This window comes from Ovis canadensis, chromosome 1 (assembly GCF_042477335.2).
Source record: "Ovis canadensis isolate MfBH-ARS-UI-01 breed Bighorn chromosome 1, ARS-UI_OviCan_v2, whole genome shotgun sequence".
Taxonomy (NCBI): Eukaryota; Metazoa; Chordata; class Mammalia; order Artiodactyla; family Bovidae; genus Ovis; species Ovis canadensis.
This window is the reverse complement of record NC_091245.1, coordinates 55,358,704-55,382,238: the sequence shown is the minus strand read 5'-3', so window position 1 is coordinate 55,382,238 and position 23,535 is coordinate 55,358,704. Positions and strand designations below refer to the sequence as shown.

At 37.2% G+C, this 23,535-nt stretch overlaps 1 protein-coding gene and 2 non-coding genes across 3 annotated transcripts in view; 1 reads left to right on the top strand and 2 right to left on the bottom strand.

Annotated features, from left to right (window-relative positions):
- The window catches only part of GIPC2 (GIPC PDZ domain containing family member 2), a 100,421-nt gene that overhangs the window by 63,293 nt on the left and 13,593 nt on the right, over window positions 1-23,535 (bottom strand). The window contains exon 2 of the mRNA XM_069595633.1: window positions 8,255-8,440. Coding sequence (XP_069451734.1) covers window positions 8,255-8,440 — 186 coding nt within the window. The remainder of the gene's footprint in view (window positions 1-8,254; window positions 8,441-23,535) is intronic.
- LOC138431417 (U6 spliceosomal RNA) lies at window positions 3,749-3,855 on the top strand. The gene has a single exon (XR_011253689.1). It is a non-coding gene; the product is annotated as a U6 spliceosomal RNA (small nuclear RNA).
- TRNAG-CCC (transfer RNA glycine (anticodon CCC)) lies at window positions 22,583-22,655 on the bottom strand. The gene has a single exon. It is a non-coding gene; the product is annotated as a tRNA-Gly (tRNA).

Sequence of the window (23,535 nt, the reverse complement as noted above, 5' to 3'; positions counted from 1 at the left end):
GAACATGGCAAAATGCAGGCCACAATCTGCCTTGGGCATCATAAATCCTTTTTGAGAATGACCCAATAGAATTATTAGGGGCTGCTGTTATTGTGTAATAGATCTGTGTGTATTCTGCATTTTTATCGGTGGAATAACATCTTCTGAGTCAGTAGGGGATTGATCCTTGTGTCCAAGAGTTAAGAGAAAAACTGATCCCATGTACCCTAGCATCTCCATAATATTGTCACAAGAAAAAACAAGTTGTAGAATACTAACATAGGAAGGCTAGTCATTTTTAATTTTTAAACTTTATTACAATATACCAAGTCTTAAGTAGGTTTCTTTTTTATCACCCAATTTTAAGAACATGGCTATGTTCATTTTAATAACTGTTAAAATGCTTTATGCAAATGATACAATAATGCCAATTCAAGTGGAAATTATCATTACAAGTAATTAATTATAAAGCAAAAAACCTAGAAATTTCATAATCTGACAATATTTTTTTTTAGTAAATCCATATTCAACTTACAAGCTATAGAAACAAACAAGGGTAACCACAACACATGATACCACTCAGTACAACTGGAGTTTCTAAACTGTCATAGAAACATAAGTGAAACTAAAGACTAGAGCTTAAGAAACAAAGAAAAAATTAATATTTTGTCATCTAACCACTTCTAAGTCATCGGAGAATGTGAAAATCTATAACTCATTCTTAATTTTTATTCTAATTTATTTCTTGATACATTCTAAACCCATTTTTCCTTTGATGACCTACATTATACAAATTTCAGCTCCACATATTTTTCTTTTTTAAGACTTATTGTTGTTGTTTTATTTACAAAATAAGCATTATATAAAACTGAAAGGCTTTAAAGACAGCTATGAATCAAACCAGTAAATTAAAGGGCAGAGTAACAGAATATAGGGTAACCAGAGCCTATGAGTAGCCACAGGTAGCCAGATCAGTGTCCAGAGAGTGGAAAGACAATTACCAGAAGTCAGCAGGCAGCAAGGTGAGAATCCAGGTGAGCAAGAGAAAAATCAAAGCATAGGTAATCATCAGAACTAGCACATAAGAATCTGGGATGAAGAGAGAGGAAAACCAACATAAGAAACTTGGAGAAGGGTATCATAAGGTGAATCATATGTAGAAGCAAAGTGGGAGACACTGATGATATACTATATGGGATACCTGAACCCCAACTTCCTAAGTATAGAATAAAGAATGAGGTAGCAACTGAGACAAGCTTCTGTAATCTATTATACTTTAATAGTATAATACTAATATACTTTAACTTGATAGGGGTTAAAAATATTGCTAAAAGTGCTACTCAGGCATAAAGGACTTCAAAGAAAAAAGAGGTATTAATTCTATATTTATATTTACTGAGTCACTTAATATCATTCTCTATAACACTTGGAACTTTCTGTCACCAGGCTTTAGAGTTTGATGCTACAAAATGTAAAGACAACTTCAAATATTTTTTAGAAGATAAGATTTACAATATTATTAAACTTAGAAGTTCCCAAATATTTCAGATCATTATTATATTAACTTCTATCAATTCATCCCATATAAGTACCAAACTCTATCTTCTCATCACATATCAGAACTCTAGGATGGCACTCTACCATCCTCAAAGTCTCAAGCATTCATTCAAGGTTGTTTGAGCTGATCTTGCCCTCATGGTCAGCAACTTTGAGTCTCTGCTACTGACCCTCCAAATACTGTCCTCAAACCTTGTTCATAATAATAAACATTCAAATAAAAATTGTACATAGTTATTTCATTTCATCCTAATAAGCCTGGGAGGGAATGTTTAATAGTCCATTAGTGAATGAGGAACTCAACGCACAACAATGAAACGGCTTAATCAAAGCAGCATAGCTGATAAGCAAGCAAACTGGGTTTCAAACAGAGGTAGTATAATTATAAGACATCATGCTCTTTCCTCAAAACACTCCCAATCAACACAAATCTCAAGACCACATGGCTGGTTAAGAAAGAAAGAAAAGTCAGATGAAGAATCCAAAGTCTTCTGACCTCAAGATTAGAGTTTGAGTTTGTAGTTATCCCAGATGACGTATCTTATCACCTTGATAGTCATTTTACAACACGTAAGTGTATCAGATCAGCACACTGTACACCTTAAATTTACATGGGATAAAGCTAGAAAAAAATGACCTATCATCTTTGAACTCTGATTCTTTTTTTAACAACTCCCACCCTCCTTCTTTACTTTTTATTGCCTCTACAAGCTGGTCTTCATCTGTATCAAGGCCTCCAGATCTCAATGCTGCCTCTTTTCCCAGATCACCACTTCTCGCCACTTACACTCTCACCATACATACCTCTTCTCAGAGATCCTAGCTCCCATCCCAGAACCCCCCACACCTCTGGACCTTGTACATGTCCAACCTTACTAATTATTAGTTCTGGATGGTTAAACAATCAAAATGTTAGAAATAAGTGAACACTGTATTTCTCAGAGGATCTTGCTAAAATGTGATTTAGTTCTAATAAAGTAAAAGTACCTCAAACCATGAAGATTTCTATATGAAGACATTCTGAAAATGACCATTCTGTGGTTATTTATAAGTTACTTTAATTCAAAGCCAATTAGATTTTCATGTCTTAATTGCATGGTAAAGCCCTTATCTTTATTTTGAATCTAAAAGTATTTTCTTCACTTATACTAGGAATCAGCAAGCAATGGTTCACAGGTCGAGTATGGTCTACAACTTGCTTTTATACAACCGATGAGTTACAAATGGTTTTACATTTTTTAGTGGTCAGGAAAAAATAAAATAATATCTATGACATGTGAAAATTATATAAAATTTGAATTATAGTGTCCATAAATGAGCTTTTACTGGAAGACATCTATGTTTATTGTTTAAGTATTGTATATAACTTTTTGTGCTACAATGTCAAGTTGAGTAGTTGCAACAAAGACTGTATGACCCTAAATTTTAAAGAAGCCTAAAATATTCACTATCTGACCCTTTATAGAAAATGTACCCCAACTCTAGTATTAAACTATTTTAGGAATTTGCAAAGCTGGTTGTAAATATACTCTGATTTTTCTGATTAAGTTATTTATGCACTTTTTCCTGTGAAATGTTAACACTTGGGTACAAAAGTTACAAATATGTAAGTCTGCTGTCTCTCCACCTGAAGAGGCTCACCTATGAGAACCATGCAGTACTATTTTTTTTTCAATTTGTTTTTAATTGGAGGACAATTGTTTTACAATGTTGTATCGATTTCTGCCATACAACATGAATCAGCCGTCAGTATACATATACCCCTCCCTCTTAGACCTCCCTCCCACCCCTCTCATCCAACCCTTCTAGTGTGAGCACCTTGCAGTACTATCAAATACATCTCTCTGCCATCAGACTCATCTCCTAATTATGTGATGATTTGCTGTTATTAAGATATTAGCTATCAATTATAGGTACTCTCAAACATTGCAGATGTGTCATTAGTTTATACCCAAATAATCATATAAAGTAGGTGCTAATATTCCTATCTGAAAGAAGGCATACAATGATTTGTCTAAGGTGTCACCCAGCATGTAAATAAATGGTGGAAACAAGAGTGAAAACAGGCTTGATTCTAAAGCCCATGGTCCTGTGGGCCACAGTGCACTGCCTTCTTAATCAGGGACTCCTGCCTCCTTACCCTTGTCTGAATCCCCTTACATCCTCTTACGTCAACCTACTCTGACTTCCAACCACTGCTAAAAGCATATAAGTGCTCATTTCAGCAGCACATACACTAAAATTGGAACCATACAGAGAAGATTAGAATAGCCCCTGAACAAGGATGACATGCAAACTCTTGGAACATTCCACTTTTTCTGCTTATCTTGGCAAATCACACTGGAAGAGTGAGCCAGAAATTAATGAAATTACTTTAAGGAGTGGGGGAAATGAGTAATGGGAGTCAGGGAAGGAATGACATCTATGAATACAACTTTTATTATAGTTTTGACTTTTGAAATCATTTTATGTATTCAGAAAATTAAATCAATGTGAGAGGAAAAACTCAATTCAAAGAGAAGCAAACGGATTCAATAGTATTTCAAATGAATAAAAATTATGGGGTGAAGGGAGGAAGAGCAAGTGAGAACCTATTCCACATAACTCCTGAAGAGAATACTTTGATCGTATACATGACTTACAGACAAAAAGGACATACAAACCTTAAAATCTTTTTAATCTTTTGGCCACACTACACGGCATGTGGGATCTTAGTTCTCCAACCAAGAATTGAATTCATGCAGTCCTAACCACTGGACCACCAGGGAAGTCCCTACAATTCCTGAACTCTTAATAGGTTTATTTTTCAGAGTACAAATACATAGCAATTCTGAAACTATTTTGTATATATTACAGAACTAAGGAAATGAGTAAATATTTCAATAATTTTGAAAGTAAATATTTCAGTTGGGAAGCCAAGGAAGAACACTGTGAGGCAGGATTAGAACTGGAGGTGTAATTATGAATTCACAATTTCTAAAATACATGTTTTTGAACCTCTTATATGGCACCTGAAAGGATCTAGAAACAGTAACACACTGGTAGCAGTGAATGCATGCAACCAGCATTCAGATCTCGATTTTGAAATACCAGTTCTCACTGAAAACAAACAAACAAAGAGTTCCCTGAAGACATGGCTGATTTCCAGTCTGGAGAAAAGAAGATAAAAGATGAGTTTAGAACATCTTGTTGTACCAGAAAAGAAGAAACTACTCAATAAAATTATGGGAGGCAGGTCAAAAGGATACAGGAGCTGGCTGGGTGGGACTCCTGCAGATCAAACCTCAGGAAATTTGAGCATCAAAATAAACAATGGCAATGAACCTACTGAATGAGAAATCATGTGTCCTATACACACAATACATACAAAAAATGTGTCCTCTACAAAAAATACATAACTACTAAGGACCTACTGTATCTACAGGGAACTCTACTCAATATTCTGTAATGACCTACATGGGAAAAGAATGTAAGAAAGAGTGGATAAATGTGTATGTATAACTGATTCATTTTGCTGTATAGCAGAAACTAGAACAATATTGTAAATCAACTGTACAGCAATAAAAATTAATTTTAAAAAATCATGTCTCCATTGCTAATAGGTGATTTTTTTAAATTAACAACCCACTTCAATATTCTTGCCTGAAAAATCCCATGGACAGAGGAGCTCCATGGGTCACAAAGGGTCAGACATGACTGAGCAATTAAGCATGTACCATATTGCTAATAGATAATTAATAAGTGGCATGCTTTATTAGAATGTTTTAAAGAAATATAGGAAATGATGGAATTATAAAAATCACCATTTTGCAAATGAGTCAGGCAAGACTCATCAATAGATGCTAAATCTGTGGGGTGCAAATAAGAGAACAAGATATAGACATAATCTCAAGGTATCTCCCCAAAAATTATTACAAAGGAAAACATCACTTTACAGTGAATAAGACTGACAGACACTGAGTCCACAAGGGACAAAAATTAACATCATGAATATTGAGACAAGCCAATAAAATGCAACTTCTGATATAATACCCTGAGGACACAACATCACTTATTTAATTTTCATGCCAAAAATGCATAATAACCTCTTTCACAACATGAAGAGACATCAGAAGTCCAAGTTGAGGGACATCCTATAAAAGGCTGAGGAATTGTTCTAGATTAAAGACCACTAAAAAAGACATGATAACTAAATAAAATACATGATCCTGGATTGGAATTATACCAGGAAAAATACATTATTAGGACAACTGATAAAACTGCAATATGAACATTAGATTAGTTTGAGAGTATTGTATCGCTATGAGATTTTCTGAATTTTATAGCTATACTGTAGGTATATTGAAGAGAATATCTTTGTTCTTAGAAACTACATTTTTGAGTTATTAAGAGATATATGTGCTTTCTGCTTATTCCTATGGCTCAGGAAAATTTACATACAGATATGAGTGGGTTCATATATATATACATGAAAGAGAATGAAGCAAATATGGCAAATGGCAAATTTTTTTTGAGTAAAGGGTATCATGTGAGTTCTTTGTATTATTACAACTTTAAAGAAGTTTGAAATCATCCCCCCTTAACTTTTAAAAAAACCACATCAACCTTTTACGCAGTATGATATTCATTTCTCTTCTAAGTTGAACTATAAGCCAGAGGTTTGGCTTAGACTCCACTTTCTCTTTGACACCATGTTCTCTGTCTCCACAGGGCTAGTGACTAGTACTCTGAGGCAGGCACATGTTTGAAGAGGCATAAAAAAATAGAAACACAGCTCTGGACATCAGAGGCCAAGATCTAAAAAATCCATGCGTGTTTGCAAAACTTCCAAGCCTTTCCCTGCTGACATTAGAAAGGCATTGGACCATGTGCCTCATGTCCTGAGCTTCCCCCAGATAATCCCACATGACTTTCCCAACTCACGGATTTTCCATTTGGTCACCCACTCAACCTTCAGCAGAGTCATATCTTTTGCAGAGCTAAAAATAGCTGTTCTATCAAGTGGGAAGTTAAATAAAGCACTATTTACAGTTAAGAGGATAATTTCCCTAAGGCTATTTTTTTTGAACGATGACGATGCAACAGCAAATCAAGGTTTGGACAAAATAAAAGTATGAAGAAACTTCATCAGTAATTCTTTGATCAGTAGTTAGGACTGCCAGCTCTGGAATCAGATAGCTTGGATTCAAATCCTGAATTTGTCTAGCTGCATAACTTTGGGCAAGCTGCTTAACCATCCCAAACCTGTTTCTATGTCTATAAAATAATAAGTTGATAATATAAAATAATAAGTTGATGAACCTCACAGACATGTTGAGCAAAAACCAGAAACAGTAGAGTAAGTAATATGTGATTTCACTTATATGAAGTTCAAGAATAAGCAAAACTATGGTGCTAGAGGTTAAACTAATGGCTACCTTTGTTGGGGAAGGGTATTGACAGAGAAGGAGAACAAGGGAGCCTTCTAGGTGGTAGAAATGAAATTTCCCTTGCTCTGGGTGGTGTTTACACAGATCTGTGAACATTCATTAAAGGTTTATATCTGTTACACCTCAACAAAAGAGTAATAAAGAGACTTCCCTGGTGGTCCAGGGGCTGACTCCATGCTCCCAAAGCAGGGGCCCCAGGTTAGATCTCCTCAAGGAACTAGATCCCACATGCTGTGACTAATAACCAGAGCAGCCAAATATTTTTTAAGTAATTAAAAAGGAAACATGGTATTGAATAGAATTGTTGTAAGCATTAAATGAGAAAATGTATGCAACTTGCCTGAGATGCATTCAATAATAGTCAGTGTTACAATTACTCATTACAGGGAATCCCCTGGCAGTCCAGTGGTTAGGACCCAGAACTTTCACTACAGGGACTCACAATTTGGGGGAATTAAGATCTCACAAGCCCTGTGCCTCCCCCAACCCCAGAAAAAAAAAACTTATTATAGTAATAGAATTGTTATTTAAGAGATGAATCTTTTTACCACTGTTCAGTTCTTAAAAGTTTTTCATACCATTTCAAACTTCCTTTTCTTGCCTTTGCAGTTTTATATTGCTCTTTGCATTTAGATAAAGTAATTACAGCTGACCCTTGAACAATGCAGGGGCTAGGGGTGCTGACCCTTTGTTCAATGGAAAGTCCCTGCACAAAATCCCACCATGTCAGCAGTTCCCCATATTCATAGTTCCACATCCACAGATTTAACCAACCTTAGACTGTTATAGTATAACATTTATTACTGAACAAAATCTGCATATAGATGAACCCAACAGTTCAAATGTGTTGTTCAAGAATCAACTGTACATAGTTTAGAAATTTTTAAACAGCCTTGTTTTAAATAGGTGGCCAAATAAATATGCACTTGGAAATAACACTAAATCAATGGAAATCAACATGGAAGTCACCAGATGATGAGCTTACAGATGTACAAGAGCCCATATGGATGAGTAGGCACCAGGGCCAGGCTTTCCTCTTCAGTAAATGCAAAATCCTAGAGGAAGTTTAAACTGAAGGGGAAAAAATTCAAGGAAAGGGTAAACAAAAGAATGGTGTCTTTGAAACAGTTTTTAAAGGAAACAGTATCACTCCATCCATTCTTAGTGAATTAGTTCTCACTCTAAAGATCATTTCAAACTTTCTTTGACCTGGTAAATTTTCGTAAGTGTTACCCTCAGATAAGTCACACAGTTGTTTTTGTTTTGTTTTGTTTTGTTTAAATACTTACCTTTATAAAAGCATAGCCAGTACCATTATCTGTAATAGTGAGACCAAGTGAATCCTCAGATTTATACACATTCACTTCTTTTTTGATCCCTTTTATGTGGGCAAATAGGAAATCTTCAAGACCTATTTGTGCTCCCAAGAGTTTTCCCATGTCAACTTTAGGTGTGTTTAAAGTGCAATATAAGATCTGCAAGAGAAAGAAATATTTTAAGTCAGTTTCCATCAGGAAAACATTCTGATCATTAGTTTACTCAATTAATACTTCAATCTACAATGTCAGTGAAATAGTCTTCAATTTACGATGCCAGCAGTTATATCATTAACATTCAGTTCAGTTCAGTCGGTAGGTGTTGCAAGAGGGCAGACACACTGAAACCATAATCACAGAAAACTAGTCAATCTAATCACCCTAGGACCACAGCCTTGTCTAACTCAATGAAACTAAGCCATGCCCTGTGAGCCCACCCAAGACGGATGGGCATGGTGGAGAGGTCTGACACAATGTGGTCCACTGGAGAAGGGAATGGCAAACCACTTCAGTATTCTTGCCTTGAGAACCCCATGAACAGTATGAAAAGGCAAAATGATAGGACACTGAAAGAGGAAATCCCCAGGTCAGTAGATGCCCAATATGCTACTGGAGATCAGTGGAGAAATAACTCCAGAAAGAATGAAGGGATGGAGCCAAAGCAAAAGCAATACCCAGCTGTGGATGTGACTGGTGATAGAAGCAAGGTCCGATGCTGTAAAGAGCAATATTGCATAGGAACCTGGAATGTCAGGTCCATGAGTCAAGGCAAATTGGAAGTGGTCAAACAGGAGATGGCAAGAGTGAACGTCAACATTCTAGGAATCAGCAAACTAAAATGGACTGGAATGGGTGAATTTAACTCAGATGACCATTATATCTACTACTGCGGGCAGGAATCCCTCAGAAGAAATGGAGTAGCCATCATGGTCAACAGAAGAGTCTGAAATGCAGTACTTGAATGCAATCTCAAAAACAACAGAATGATCTGTGTTCGTTTCCAAGGCAAACCATTCAACATCACAGTAATCCAAGTCTATGCCCCAACCAGTAATGCTGAAGAAGCTGAAGTTGAACAGTTCTATGAAGACCTACAAGACCTTTTAGAACTAACACCCAAAAAAGATGTCCTTTTCATTATAGGGGACTGGAATGCAAAAGTAGGAAGTCAAGAAACACCTGGAGTAACAGGCAAATTTGGCCTTGGGATGCGGAATGAAGCAGGGCAAAGGCTAGTAGAGTTTTGCCAAGAAAATGCACTGGTCATAGCAAACACCCTCTTCCAACAACACAAGAGAAGGCTCTACACATGGACATCATTAACATTAGGTAATATGAATTGCATGTTTCCTGAGGGCCAGGCTCTGTGTTGAGCAATTTATATCCATTATTATATTTAATCCTCACAACAGCTTTCTAAATACATTATCATCTTCGTATTACCAATAAGGAAATTGAGCCTTGGTGAGAGTAAGTTATTTGCCTAAGGTCACAAAGATAGTACTTGTCAGAGCCAGGATTCAAGATCAGTTCTCACCAACTTCAAAGAAGTTTACATTGCTTTGTTACCTGTTATTTACAATGCTGACATCAAAGGCCATGTTCCCAAAGGTCATGATATGCATAACACAGTGAAAATAGAGGCAATACTATTTTGGAAAACTCATAAGTTTTTTTTTTAAATAAGGAAAATTTTATTGATCTTGTATTTTTGTGCTTGAGAAAAGTAAATGGTGAATGAAATCATTTTTTTTTTTAATTGTTTAAAACATGTCTAAAATGGACCTTGAAGACTAGTCCAATCCCTTGGCTCTAAAAATGGAGGAACTGAGGGCTGGAGAGGCTAATGCAACTTAGATACACAGGATGGTAGAAGCTGTGTGGAGGTTGTAAAGGGACTTCTTATATTTACCAAGTCTTTGTTTGACTTCATTTTCCTTCAAAAATACAATTTATTTTGCTAAAATCTACAATGCTACTCAAGCTTGCCAACCATAATTTCGGTAATTTTTAAGGCCCAACTACAAAATGGAAGAGAAGGAGGGTTAAGAATATGCCACTGGGGACTTTCCTCATGGTCCAGTGTCTAAGACTGTGATCCCAATGCAGGGGTCACAGGTTCGATTCCTGGTCAGGGAACTACCCATATGCTACAGCTTAGAGTTTGAACACCACAACTAAAGATCCCTCACATGTAACAAAGGTCAAAGATCCTGTGTGATGCAACTAACACTTGGTGCAGACAAATAAATAAATACATATTTTTTTAAAATTTAAAAAGCATGCCATTGGTTTAAAGATTAAGTTCAATAAATATTTACTGAGTATCTTTTGAGTACCAAGGACATTTTAATGCAGATTTTTTATACAAAAATGATTAAGTGAAAAATTGTACCTTTTGTTATCAAGTAATACTTGCCATAGATATTGCCATTCCTGAGCCTTGCCTCAACTCTCAACTTCCAACCCTCTCTCTACCTCTCCGAGTTTCACACCATTTCTGATTTCCCTGCTTGAGCTTTAAACCATAAACACCCATAAACCTCTGGGAGCTCAAAAACTGTGCAATTACTACCTGTTAAATGGCTTTTTAAGCCCGATTAAAATATGTCTGAATTGGAACAGCTCTCCCTGCTCTACAGTTAGAGTTCCAGCAAGTTCATCAAAGACCTGATTAAATCCCAGAGGTACATGAAGGAAGCTAGTGATGAGGACAAGGAAGAGGCCACAGGGTACGAAGGATCAGTGCCTGCAAGCAAGAATTACGAGAAGTCATTTAGGATAATAATGGCCCCTATTTCTTACTCCAATTGTGAAGTCAGTAGTATTCATTAGTCCACTAACAAAAATGATTATTAATGGATGAAAAGGAGAAGTAGTATGCATAGAAAACAGCTTTTCTCACTTCCTTTCTCAAAATGATGGAAAGTGAGTAGAAAAGTTTTCTCCTAGTTCTTTTTCCAGTGAATCGTTAAATGGTGTTCATAGCAGATCCAACCACCACTAATAAAGCAACTTACTGAGTAGACAGGAAATAAAACGTTAAAACATAATGATGATAAAATAGGGTAGGGGAAGAAGCCCCCAAAAGGAAATCTCTAGTTGCTAAGCTGCATCCTTTCTTTCAATCTTTTCACGTACTTCACTGCAAAGCAAATACTAGATTTCCTGTTAGGTATAACCCTTCCCCATTATGCTTCCTCCAAGACAGAATTATGTTCCACTCTGGGCAGCCAGCAGTTGGCAGCCAAGGCATCAGGGTTTCTTTCCTGGAAGGAGTAAAGCCATGGAATGGAGTTCCACAGAAGGTTGTATTGAAAATCAGCAGAAATGTCATGGTCCCTGGGAGGTAGAGGAAGAGCCCTCTGTAGCAGCAGGTAACTGAAACTCTGTGGCTTTAGATTAGTCCCTCAAGGAAAGAAAAAACCCTATCACTCACATGCTCTCAATGCACAACTATCAGTGAATACATCTAATATGTCATAAAGGTCTAGAGATTCAAAGACTCCTCATAGATACTGTATTTTGAACTGAAAAGTAAAAAAGTGATATATGACTCTCTAAATGCTGGAAAGTTCATGCTCATTCATCTACTCACAATCCTCTACTGGACAGGTGCTTTTTGCCAAGTTCTGCGGTGCATACTAGATGTACAAAGATGACTAGGACTAGCCCTCGTACACAAGAAACTCCCAGGCTAGGCAATGATCCACTGACATACAGTGGGGCAACATAATCCAGTTACAATATATTAAGAGTCTTAGAGATTAAAAAAAAAAAAAAAAAGGAATCTCATACATATTGTGAACTTTCCTATCTCCATTCAGACATTTCCTTCAATCCAAAATCTAAAAAGCCTGCCACCCATGCACCTACCCTATCCCCAGGCTTTTGTCTATTGAGACTCTGCAGGGATGTGACTACCTGGGTGGAATCACTCTTTCTACTTCTCTCACATCATTTAAATCTAGCACCTCATTTGAATGTCTGAGTCACCTTCCCTTCAAGTCCAATTGGTGTAACATGTATTTGTCACCCTGACTCAGAGATGAGACCTTAGTCATCTTTCTCTCTCCTATGAAGCTTAACACAGTGCCCTGCTCAGTTGATATCCTAATGGCATTTTCTACACATTCATTTACTTCATTTAATAAAACCAACCTGTGTACTAAGTTTTATTAACCTCATTTTGTGGATGAGAAAATTATGACTTTATCCAATTAGCACTATAATGTTTGATGTCAAAAGAAAGGGGAAAAAAATACAAGAAAAGAAAACACTGAAGCAGTTATAGAATCAATGCTCCTCTAAGAAATACTCACTTCCAGAGATATAGTAGATTAAAGTCAGGACAACATGGTACTTATCATTTTTTATACTCTCTGGTGAACAAATTAAATCAAAAGAAAGTAAACTCAGAGTAAGGTTTATTTTATAAGGAAAATTATCCAACCATTAGAAATACCTTTCTGATGATTTTTATTGTAAAATGAAATCCTAAACATCTTCTGGGGTATCTATATTTGGTGTTTTATCAATACCATTGCCAATTTTCATAAGCTTGATGGAGTACTTATGACTATTTCACTTTCTAAAGCAGTACTACCCAATAGAAATGTAACACAAACGCCATAATTTTAAATTTTCTAAAAAAAATCACATCAACAAAAGACATAGGTGAAACTAATCTAATTTCCTCATATAACCCCATATATCCAAAATATCATTTCAACATCTAATCATTTATTTTTAAAATGAAATTGAGAGTTTACATTTTTAATAAGTTTTTAAGATCTGATGTATGTTTACCCTTTTGTGTCTGACTCTTTATGACCCCACAGACTGGGGCTCAGCAGGCTCCTCTGTCCATAGAATTCTCCAGGCAAGAATACTGGAATGGGTTGCAATTCCCTTCTCCAGGGGATCTTGACCTGAGGATCAAACCTGGGTCTCTTGCATCACAGTCAGATTCTTTACCATCTGAGCCACCAGGGAAGCCCCCTGAGCCACCAGGGAAATCCCTAATTTGGACCAGCCACATTTAAAGTACTCAATATCTATACTTGGCTAGCAGCTACCATTAAGCAGCTTTGTTCTAGAATCCCATGTCTTTAACAATTTTTTTTGTCTTTAATAATTTTATACTTTGTATTTTTCCCATCTCCATATATCTATACACGTTGTTCCCCTGGCCAAAAATACCATGGCTGAAACTCGACTTCTAAATCTAGTCTATATTTATCAAAATCTTCCCCATCCAATAAAGTCTAGCTAAACAACATTTTCTAACAACACCCTAAGCTAATGCTATTACTTCATCTTCTATACACCTATCAAATTTTATATATTTCTTGTGGAACTTACCATGTGCTGCTTTGTAAACTTCTGGCAGGTAGGAATTCATCTTATTGTCATATTTGTCTTACTGCATGCCTGTCACTGATTTACAGCAGAGACAGCTTAAGGCAAGGAGAAAGCCACGGCCCTTTGGGGCCAGATGGAGAGCTTAAATTGTTATTGTGCTGGACATCAATATCTATAGTACCCGTTCCCCTGCCCCCTCAAGTTTCATCCCATTTTAAGCCATACGATAACTTGGGGACGAGTGACCCCATCCTCGGTTCCATCAGAAATGAATCATGATTAGGTTTAAATCAGTTAATGACTAATTCATAATCCAACTTAGGCCAGTTAGGTACAAAGAAGAGGGACTTTCCTGGTGGTCCAGTAGCTAAGACTCTATACTCCCAAGGCAGGCTGCCCGGGTTTGATGCCTGGTCACAGAACTAGATCTCACATGCTGCAACTAAAGATAGAAGATCCCATATGTCGAAACTAAGACTCAGGGCAGCCAAACAAATAAAATTATTTTAAAAAGATACAAGAAAGGACTTGTTAAGATTTCTGGGGAAGGAATCTTCTTTTCCACAGAAGCTCCTAGAAAGGTATCTCTCCCGCTCTGATGTGACTAACTGCAGCTGTCACTTCAACGTTAGAAGACCAACCCTGGGGACAAAGCTGACACATGCAGAAGGGTAGAGCCTCTAGATCCCATCTCACCTGAAGACATTCAGCAATGGACACTGGAAGCTGTTACCCCCTTCCCCTCCTAAGGTAATATTCAGATAGCAGGTATGAAGTGCTTCCCTGGTAGCTCAGTCAGGAAAGAACCTGCCTGTGGTGCAGGAGACCTGGCTATGACCCCTGGGTCAAGAAGATCCCCTGGAGAAGGAAATGGCAAAGCACTCCAGTATCCTTGCCTGGAAAATCCCATGGACAGAGGAGCCTGGTGGGTTGTAGTCCATGGGTTGCAAAGAGTTGGACATGACTGAGTGACTTCACTTTTATACCTTCTATGTGTTTTGGAGGAAAATTTACCTCCTCCGTTACAGACATAAGGCTCAAACTAGTAAAGCGGTGACATAGGAGTAAGCATTTGGCCCAATCCTGGCCAACAGGACATGGGAGGAAGTCCAGGAAGCTTCAGAGAAGTATTTTTTCATTCCTAAGAAGCAAACACAGTAAGACAACCATCCCCTCTCCCCTGTAGGTACCCTTACCTGTATGCGATCTAGGAACTTCCACCACCACCTTCCTACTAACTGAGGAAGAGATCAACACCAAGAAAGGCAAAGATTTGGAGTGAACCTAGGTCCTTGACATTGGTGAGTTGCTCTGATAATCAGCTCTGGCAACCACAGTACCTCTTGTAAGAAAAACAAGTTGTCTTAGGCAGTTCAACTAGCTCTGTGCTACTGGTAGCTGAAAAAATCCTATCTGATACACAGTCCTATCCCAGAAGCCAATAATTTCACCAACCGATTCCGGGCTAACAGATTTCTAACTGATAGAATTATTATCCTTTGTGTCTTCATAACTCACAGGGGGCTTTTTTGTTTTGTTTTTGGCCTCACCACACCACTTGTAGGGTCTCAGTTTCCCAACCAGGGACTGAACCTGGGCCTAGGCACTGAAAGCACAGAATCCTAACCACTAGACTATCAGGAACTCCTTATAATTCACAGTTTAAAAGTTCTTTCTACTTATCTCATTTTATCCTTAAAAAAAAAAAAAAGAGGCAACTCTGAGGTCTATGGTGAACTGTGTTTCCTTTAATGCATAGAAGTGTTATGCATTGAAGTGTTATGTAATTGCTATGAATTGAAGTGTTATGCAATGAAATGCTAGGCATTGAAGTGTTATGCATTCCTATCCTATAATTTCATATCCTCTCAAAAGTTTCAGGCACAAAGTAAAGCCTTCCCCTTATTCCAATATCAGCAAAACAGCTATCTAGAAAGGAGCTATGTTATACTTGGAATGGTTATGAAAAAGAAAGAAAAAAATAGAAGTAAACAAAAGCAGGAAACAGTGGGTTAAGGGGTAAAAGACCCACGTCTAGTCCCAATTCTATACTCTCACGAGTTCAGTCATTTGACCTTCTTGGTCTTCATGGACATCCTGGCATTAGTAAAGCTTGGTCTACATCACACAGCTATTACTAAAACTCAGTAAGAGAGTATACATAAAAGTGCTTTTTAAACTAAAAATCGCTAAAGGTTATTATTAGTATTATCCCTGGAATACAGGTGCTCCTTGGATAATATTTACACCTACGCTTGACAGCTTCTTAAATTGCATTATTTTTCCTGAAAATTAGATTTGCTCCTTTTTAATGTCATAACCAGGATGGATTTCATTTTCTCCCATAAATTACAGTATCCTTTAACTTTTTTTGTTGAGTGTAACTTGTGACCATTTTTTTAGCGTGCTTTTATATTTCAATTGCTATTTTTCAGTTCTTATCACATGGTTATGATTATTCACCCTAGAATCTCAATATGGCTAGGATGATAAGAGTCTGAACTACTGTATAGAGCCATTAATATAAAATAATATTACTTTTTCTCTGGTGGTGCCATTATATATTCCATAAGTATGCCTTGTGAATACGTTTAAATAAATCATTTGCCATTAGTGTTTCAAAAGATATTCTGGCCCACAAACAGATCACAAATCTCTCCAAAAACACATCAGATTCATTTTCAAAACTCCAGGAAGTCCATTTCCAACTTTTTGTTTAATGCCTTCCTTAAACAGGAACTGAGTTGGCCCAAGATTCCACATGTTCCAAAATCTCTGGAAGAAATTATGGGCTTATATGGCTCGTATTACAGTATTCGGGAATGTGAGTTTAAACATAAGCAAACTAAAACAGTTACCTCCTGTGATTATCTAAAATAACAGTGTTACCAAATACTTTAATACAACTACTTTCCTACATCTCAATCTACCAAGAACCTTGCTAACTCTTTATATTTTTCTAAAATAAGCACTATAGAAATATCAGCCAATGTCGTTACAGAAAATAAAGATGAGAAAGTACATAATAACACTAAACCTAGTAATTAACCATACTTTCATCCAGAGTTAATACCACCATCTTTGTACACAAGAAAACCACTTGGATTATGTTTTCTTTGTTAATGACTAAGGTTCTATCTGGGCTATTCTTGGATAGAACTATTTAGGCTATTATCTAAACCTCACAGACTTTTCCTCAAAAAGAGAAAAAAAAAATACTATGTATTTCCATCTAGTCAATTGCCTTTAAAATAGCAGGAATTAAAAACAACCTGCCTGGAAAATCCGATGGACAGAGGAGCTTGGTAGACTGCAGTCCATGGGGTCGCAAAGAGTGGGACACGACTGAGTGACTTCACTTTCACTTAAAAGCAACCTGAAACTAAGAATAACTATTGAGTAAAAAAGATAACCCACTTATCCTGAGTGCTTGAACGAAAGAAACTATAACCAAGCCAGAGTGGCAGAATTATATTACTGAAAACTCTTTCCAAAAACTGAGTGTCTTATTCTACATGATTCCCCCAAATATTTGGTAGATGTGTTGTATCAAGGAATTTCTAGAACTCAAACAATTCTTCAGTGACATTCATGACTGGGACACCTGCCCATCCCTCCGAGCTCTACACAGTTTGGAGACTGGCTCCCAGCTCTAGTAGACCACTGTAAAAGCGAAAGAACTGGGAAGATAAAGGTCTAGAAGAACAAAGTAAATAAAAATTAAGATCTCAGAAACATTAATTGATCACTTATATGTACCAAGCATTTCCACATACTACCTCATTTAATCCTATGACAATTCTATGTGAGAGGCATTACTACACCCATTTTTTACAGATGAGAACATAAATATTTAGAGAGATAAAAACAGTTTGTGATTAAGTAGTATTTGGTGCACATGTAACTTCAGCCCTGGTTATGCAACCCTAAGCTCTTTCCCCTACAATATTGCCTCTCTCATACCTAATATCTGCACAAAGAGATCCAAGTTACCAATCACTTCCTAAAGCATTAGCTCAGCTAATCCATTAGCTCAGTGCATCAGGTCATGAGTGCAGGCATCACTACGCCCTATGCAGAAGGAAAAAAAAAGCTCAACACCCCTTATATGATTTGTCTAAGGTCACAATAGCTAGTGAATGACAGAGTCAAAACTGGAATTCAGACTTTTGTGCTTTTTCTAAGCCATGATACCATAGCTGTGATGTAAATATAAATTCAACTTTAAACCTAAAACTCCTAGAAGGCAAAGACTAAAAAGTTTTTGCTCTACATGGAGCCAAATACACTGTTTATTTAATAAACCACCCACTTCTTTAAAAGAGTTAAGGAACTTCCCTGATGGTCCAGTGGCTAAAACTCCATGCTCCCAATGCAGTGGGCTTGGGGTTAGATCCCTGGTCAAGGAATTAGATCCTACATGCTGCAACTAAGACCTGGTGCAGCCAAATAAATAAATATAGTTTTTATTTTTTTTTTAATGAGCTAAGGTGGCTTACAAAAAGGAGCTTTTGTAATCGGACTTTAAAAATCAAATGTATTAAAAAATAAAATATCAATCAAAATATTGATATTAACCACCTAATATATTTGATTTATATCAAAATACTAATACAGGGAATTCCCTGGTGGTCCAGTGGCCAAGACTCCACTCTTCCAGTGCAGGGGGCCCAGGTTCAGTTCCTGGTCAGGGAACTGAGATTCTGCAGGCCACAACCAAAGATTCTGCATGCTACAACTAAGACCCAACACAGACAAATAATTTTTTTTTTAATATTAATACATTGTTTGACTTAACATGTCATTTTAAATTATTTCTTCCAGTTAATTTTAAAACTGACCATAACCCAAGGAAATGAATAGAATTAAATAGATATTTAAGATCTGTTATTTTCCCAATATAACACATGTAATAAATTTCTAAAGATTTGTTTTTTTAATATATATCATTTTATAAATACAATACCTTTGCCTTCACCTTGACAATGGCTACAGTCATCTAGAAAAGAGTTTCAGTTTCTCAAAGATATAAAATTGGCAACAAGACAGATATTTAGAAACCTGATACTGTATGCTCTATTTTAGACCTTCATAAGGATATTGTACAAAGCCCTGCCTCGAACTATGTACAACTTTCTATAAATGATTCACTTCTAAATTAGCTGTCCTGGGTCAGCAGTGGCGTCTTAAATAAAAGGTGATTCATCCTTTGTACCGTTCTTTCCCTGGTACAATCACTGTTTTTCCCCATTTTTTTTTAATGGACAAAATAATGTGACAAAAATAACTTTATTCCCTACCCCCCAGAAAAGGAAAATCAAGTCACATGTTTTAATCTATGAAATGACTTCCCAGAGTAACCAAAAGAACATTTTCCTTTGTTAATGAAATCTAATCAAAGCAACTATGTTATCAAAGAAAGTAAAAATCTCAAACCAATTCTTGAAACATATGAAAAGGTTAAAAGAACAGCGATAGGTTTTAGTCTTGCCTTTGTGGATATTACATAGACACTAACACAATGAGTAAGATAAATCAAACATGGGTAGCCATATATATCCATCCTCTTCCACAATATGCTTCAGGTCAGAGGAGATATCTGAGCTTTAGCCTAGTATAATAATGCTGCAAGGTTACATGCCAATTTGAAAGGCATCATAAATCACCAATATTCCCCATGTCAGGCACTGTCTCAAATTTTCCAGGTTTCTAAACCACTTATCCTCTTAAAAGTTTCCTCTTGTTTGACACTTAAGATGCAAGAGAACCTCAAAAGGGAAGGAGAAGCTATAACAAGATGTTTTACATCCACGAATGTAGCAGTTTTGAGACATTAAATTATAATTATTAGTAAAGAGACCTATGACTAACTTTCCAGTTTACTAAATATACAAACATGAACTATTTTTTTTTTAAATAGCTATTTGATCCCCAACGGGTCCTTAAACAAAATTTTGAAATTTGTTTGGCAAAATGCTCATGTATTACCACATTCATATTAACCAGGAAGCAGACTTGTAACACTTACAATGAAATATCTATGAGGTATGTGATATTTCAAAACCACCCAAGGGAATTAATTCCCTGGCAGTCCAGTGGTTAGGACTCTGTATGTTCACTGCTGAGGGCCCAGGTTCAATTGCTGGTCAGGGGACTAAAATAAAAGACCACAAGCCCAGCAGCATGGCCAAACAAAAACAGAACAAAAACCCATCCAAATAAATCATGGAAAACTGGAAAGGAAGCATGGGGAGCCACCAGGGGTCAAAACAGAGTGATGAGGGGATGTGATCCTGACAGAAAGAGATGAGCGCTTTATGAAGAAAATGGGCCATGCAAGAAACTGTAAACATCTTGAGAGAGAGAAAGATTGCAATTGATTTTTATTCTAAACTAGGACACCTGAAAGACATTAGAAAAATATACTGCAGAGTGACAGGGCAAGAGGAGGCAAAGGAAAATGTACTATGGGGCTCCCTCGATAAGAGGTGACTAAGGGCTGGGGTGAGGGAGTGGAGGCAACTTACTGACCACCCTAGACCTTAGTCATTAGAAGGCTTGAGATGCGCAGAAAACCTCACCCATGGGTAGGGCCGGTGAGACTCAAGGGAGAGTGTGTGAAGATTCTTCTAGGCTTGGGTTGCTCAATTTTGAGCCACCTCCCACCCCAGGGGTAGAGAGCGCCAAGAAGAGAGACTGGGAAGACATGGAGAGGAGCTGCCAGGAATAGAATCCTGTCATAGCATCGGAGACACTTAGTCACAACCCCAGCTAGAGCCTCTCACCTTTGCTCCAGAGTTGTTTATGACCCGCTCCCACCCCGCCCCCTCACGAAGCAGCTTCTTCCCACCCTCAGCTGGCCAACATTCCTGCCCTTCCTGCCCGTGGGACTCCCGGGACTGGGGCAGAGGGAGGAGTTAGAGAAGAGGGGAGGAGGACCCCGCAGGGCCAGGAAGCTTCCCGAAGAAACTGGCAGGCTGCTGCAGGGTTCCGTCCTCAACTCCCAGGAATGTGTCACCAAGCCAGAGGCAGGACAGGCAGTACCAGAGTCTCCTGGCTTCAAGCTTAGTGCTGACACGGTACCTTCACTATCTGCTTCTATTTTTATCCCTACAACCTCCTCTCCCCGCTCCGCCCCCAAATGCCTACCATTCAAAACCTTCCTTACCGCCCAGGAAACTGGCTTGACTTGTGGGTGCTTAATTAGCAAATGTACAATAAACTTTCTCATGTCACCTTTTTTTTTTTTCCTTTTCTATAATTAGAGGGACTCTGAGTCCTAGTTTACCCCTGTTGTCCCAGAGTAATTATTAATATCTTCCTTTTCACTCTGTGAAGTGTCTGGGTAGGAAATATAAGTTCCCTGGCCATCTATTTATAATACTTCTTCTATTAAGCTGATCAAATAAGCAGGCTTCCTTTTCAGGATGATAAGACCAGACAACATGAGATAAAAGGAAAAACATATGATTTGCGTGTTGAAGTAAAGTAATGGTAGAGTTCTTCCTCTATCCTTTAGCACCAAAGAAATCTTACCCAGAAGCTGGGTAAGAAGCTTCTTGGAAGTCAGTGTCCATGATTGAAGCACAATTAAGATCCTATGAGTCTTAACAAGTGTGGGGAGAGTTGAAAATGAGCTCTAAGTGTTCTGTGGGAAAACAGAGTAGAATAATTTAGAATTCCACGCTGAGGAAAATTCTGTCACAGGTATGTCTAGAGATATGACAAAAAGAAATATGGGTATTCCTACAGAGTTATTTTTGGCTCAAGAGAAATAAGCATTGATAATACAATGCAAAATAATTCTGAATAAATTAATATATTTAATATTTCAAGTTTAACTGAGATTTTTGTTGACTGAAATAGTTTATTAGATTTACACTAAACTTTATTGAAGAAGCCCTTCTCAGAGTCCACGTTAGTTACCGTAACATAGAATTCCACACTGAGATAGCTTAGTTTAAGGATCATGTATAGAGACAAACTTTTAAATTTGCTTTCCACACTTTCTGGGATTAGGCAAAAAGTAGGAGAATGAAATTGTACATGTCTAGAATAGAAAAATTAAAAGGGAAAAATTACAAAAGATTAGTCAAAAATTGCCTAAAAAGCATCTTTTTTGAGGAAAAGAAGGAATGAGAACTAACATATATTGAATCATTGTTCTCGATACCTAATATGCTATGTCATTCAGTTCTAACAACACTCCTATAAGGCAGGCATTATTTGTATATTTTCCAGGTTCGATTCCATTACTCAGTTTCCCAGGTGAGAAAATTGAAGCTCCTCAAGTGGCATCTCTAGGCACCAAACTCAGGGCACACCATCCTACCCAGAAAGCACCTCCCCATTAGACTGACCTAAAGCATTGCTGTCATGCCACCCTGACTATCACAGGATCCTACAAGCCTGTGAAATAGCCACAGCAGATATGTAGCTTTAAGCTATTGCAAAAGCTTGGAATCTCACAAATTAACCATCCATGTTTCACTCCGTATAATTACAATCCTATAAGACTGATCCTAAAACTAAAAATGTAAAACAGGAGGATTTTTCTGTTTTTCCCTTCCTGTTGCTTTCCCATTTTGCCCACCGCCCCCTCCTTTACTGCCTAGCTTCACCACACAGAGCAAGTGCTTAACCTCAAGCAAACTGGCATAAAGCAATGTTGCCAGTGGGTGGTTGTGAATTGACAGTGGAGAACTGTTTGAAATGTTGTGGGAGCTTTTTTGGTTGTGACAATGATTATGTGACACCACTGGCCCTGGGAGAGGTAGAGGATGAGTTAAGGATGCTGCATGAACTCTAACCTCAGAGAGGTTCAGCTCAGTGAAGAGCTGTTTGGCATTCTGCATGATTTTCTCTCTCTCTCTTTTTTTTTTTTTTTTTTTTTTTCCTTTTTGGCTGTGCTGAATCTTAGTTGCATGCAGGATCTAGTTCCCTGACCAGGGATTGAACCTGGGCCCCCTGCATTGGGAGTACAGAGTCTTAGCTACTGGACCACCAGGGAAGTCCCCTGCATGATTTTCAAATGTCCTACTAGAGATTCATGTCAGGAAGAGAATATATACATAATGATTAAAACCTAGATCCTCTGTGTTACAGATAAAGTAGGCTTTGTTATGAGTTTTCCTGGACTGCAATCACCACGTAAACCAAGGAAAGCCTTTCTGATTTGCATAGAACCTTATCAAGAGTTGTTCATCATCTCAGAAAGTCAAGTCACGGACAGCAGTGTTGTCCATATTATTTGAATTTAACATAAAACATATCAGCTGCTCCTATTATTGTTACATTATATAGTTCTATGAATATCTACAAATATTTAGAGAGCAAAAGATAACATAGAATCAAAATATTCATGTCTTATTCCTATTGTTCTATTCTTTTTAAATTTATATTTATTAGCTATTAAGTATAGATACAAGCAACTGACTGCTTCATTATGTCTTCTAATACATTTTCCCCAAGTATTTGCATTGAAATCCATATTTGTTTCTAGTACTACTGTTAAGGAATATATTAATTTTTAAAGTTTTATATACATAGGTAGATGTTATTGTTTAAATATTTATTTCAGGATAAGTAAAAGTGATGCCACAAAATATTTGTTATTACAGGGGAACTTTGGGTCCAGTAAGGTTAAGAACTACTTGTATAAAGGAAAGAGCATGAGCTGGGAGTTTGACAAACATACGATAAAAGATATCTCTTTGGACTACATGATTTGAGCAGTTTATTTTTGTTCTGAGCTACAATTGCCTCACCTATCAAACACAGTCATTTCTGGGGGTGCTGTTAAGAACTGCTTTTTCAGACAAAATAGCACAGGTTAAGTAGTAATGATAGGTGTTCAACAGTAACTCCCTTAATGCTCAAGCTGTGCTTCC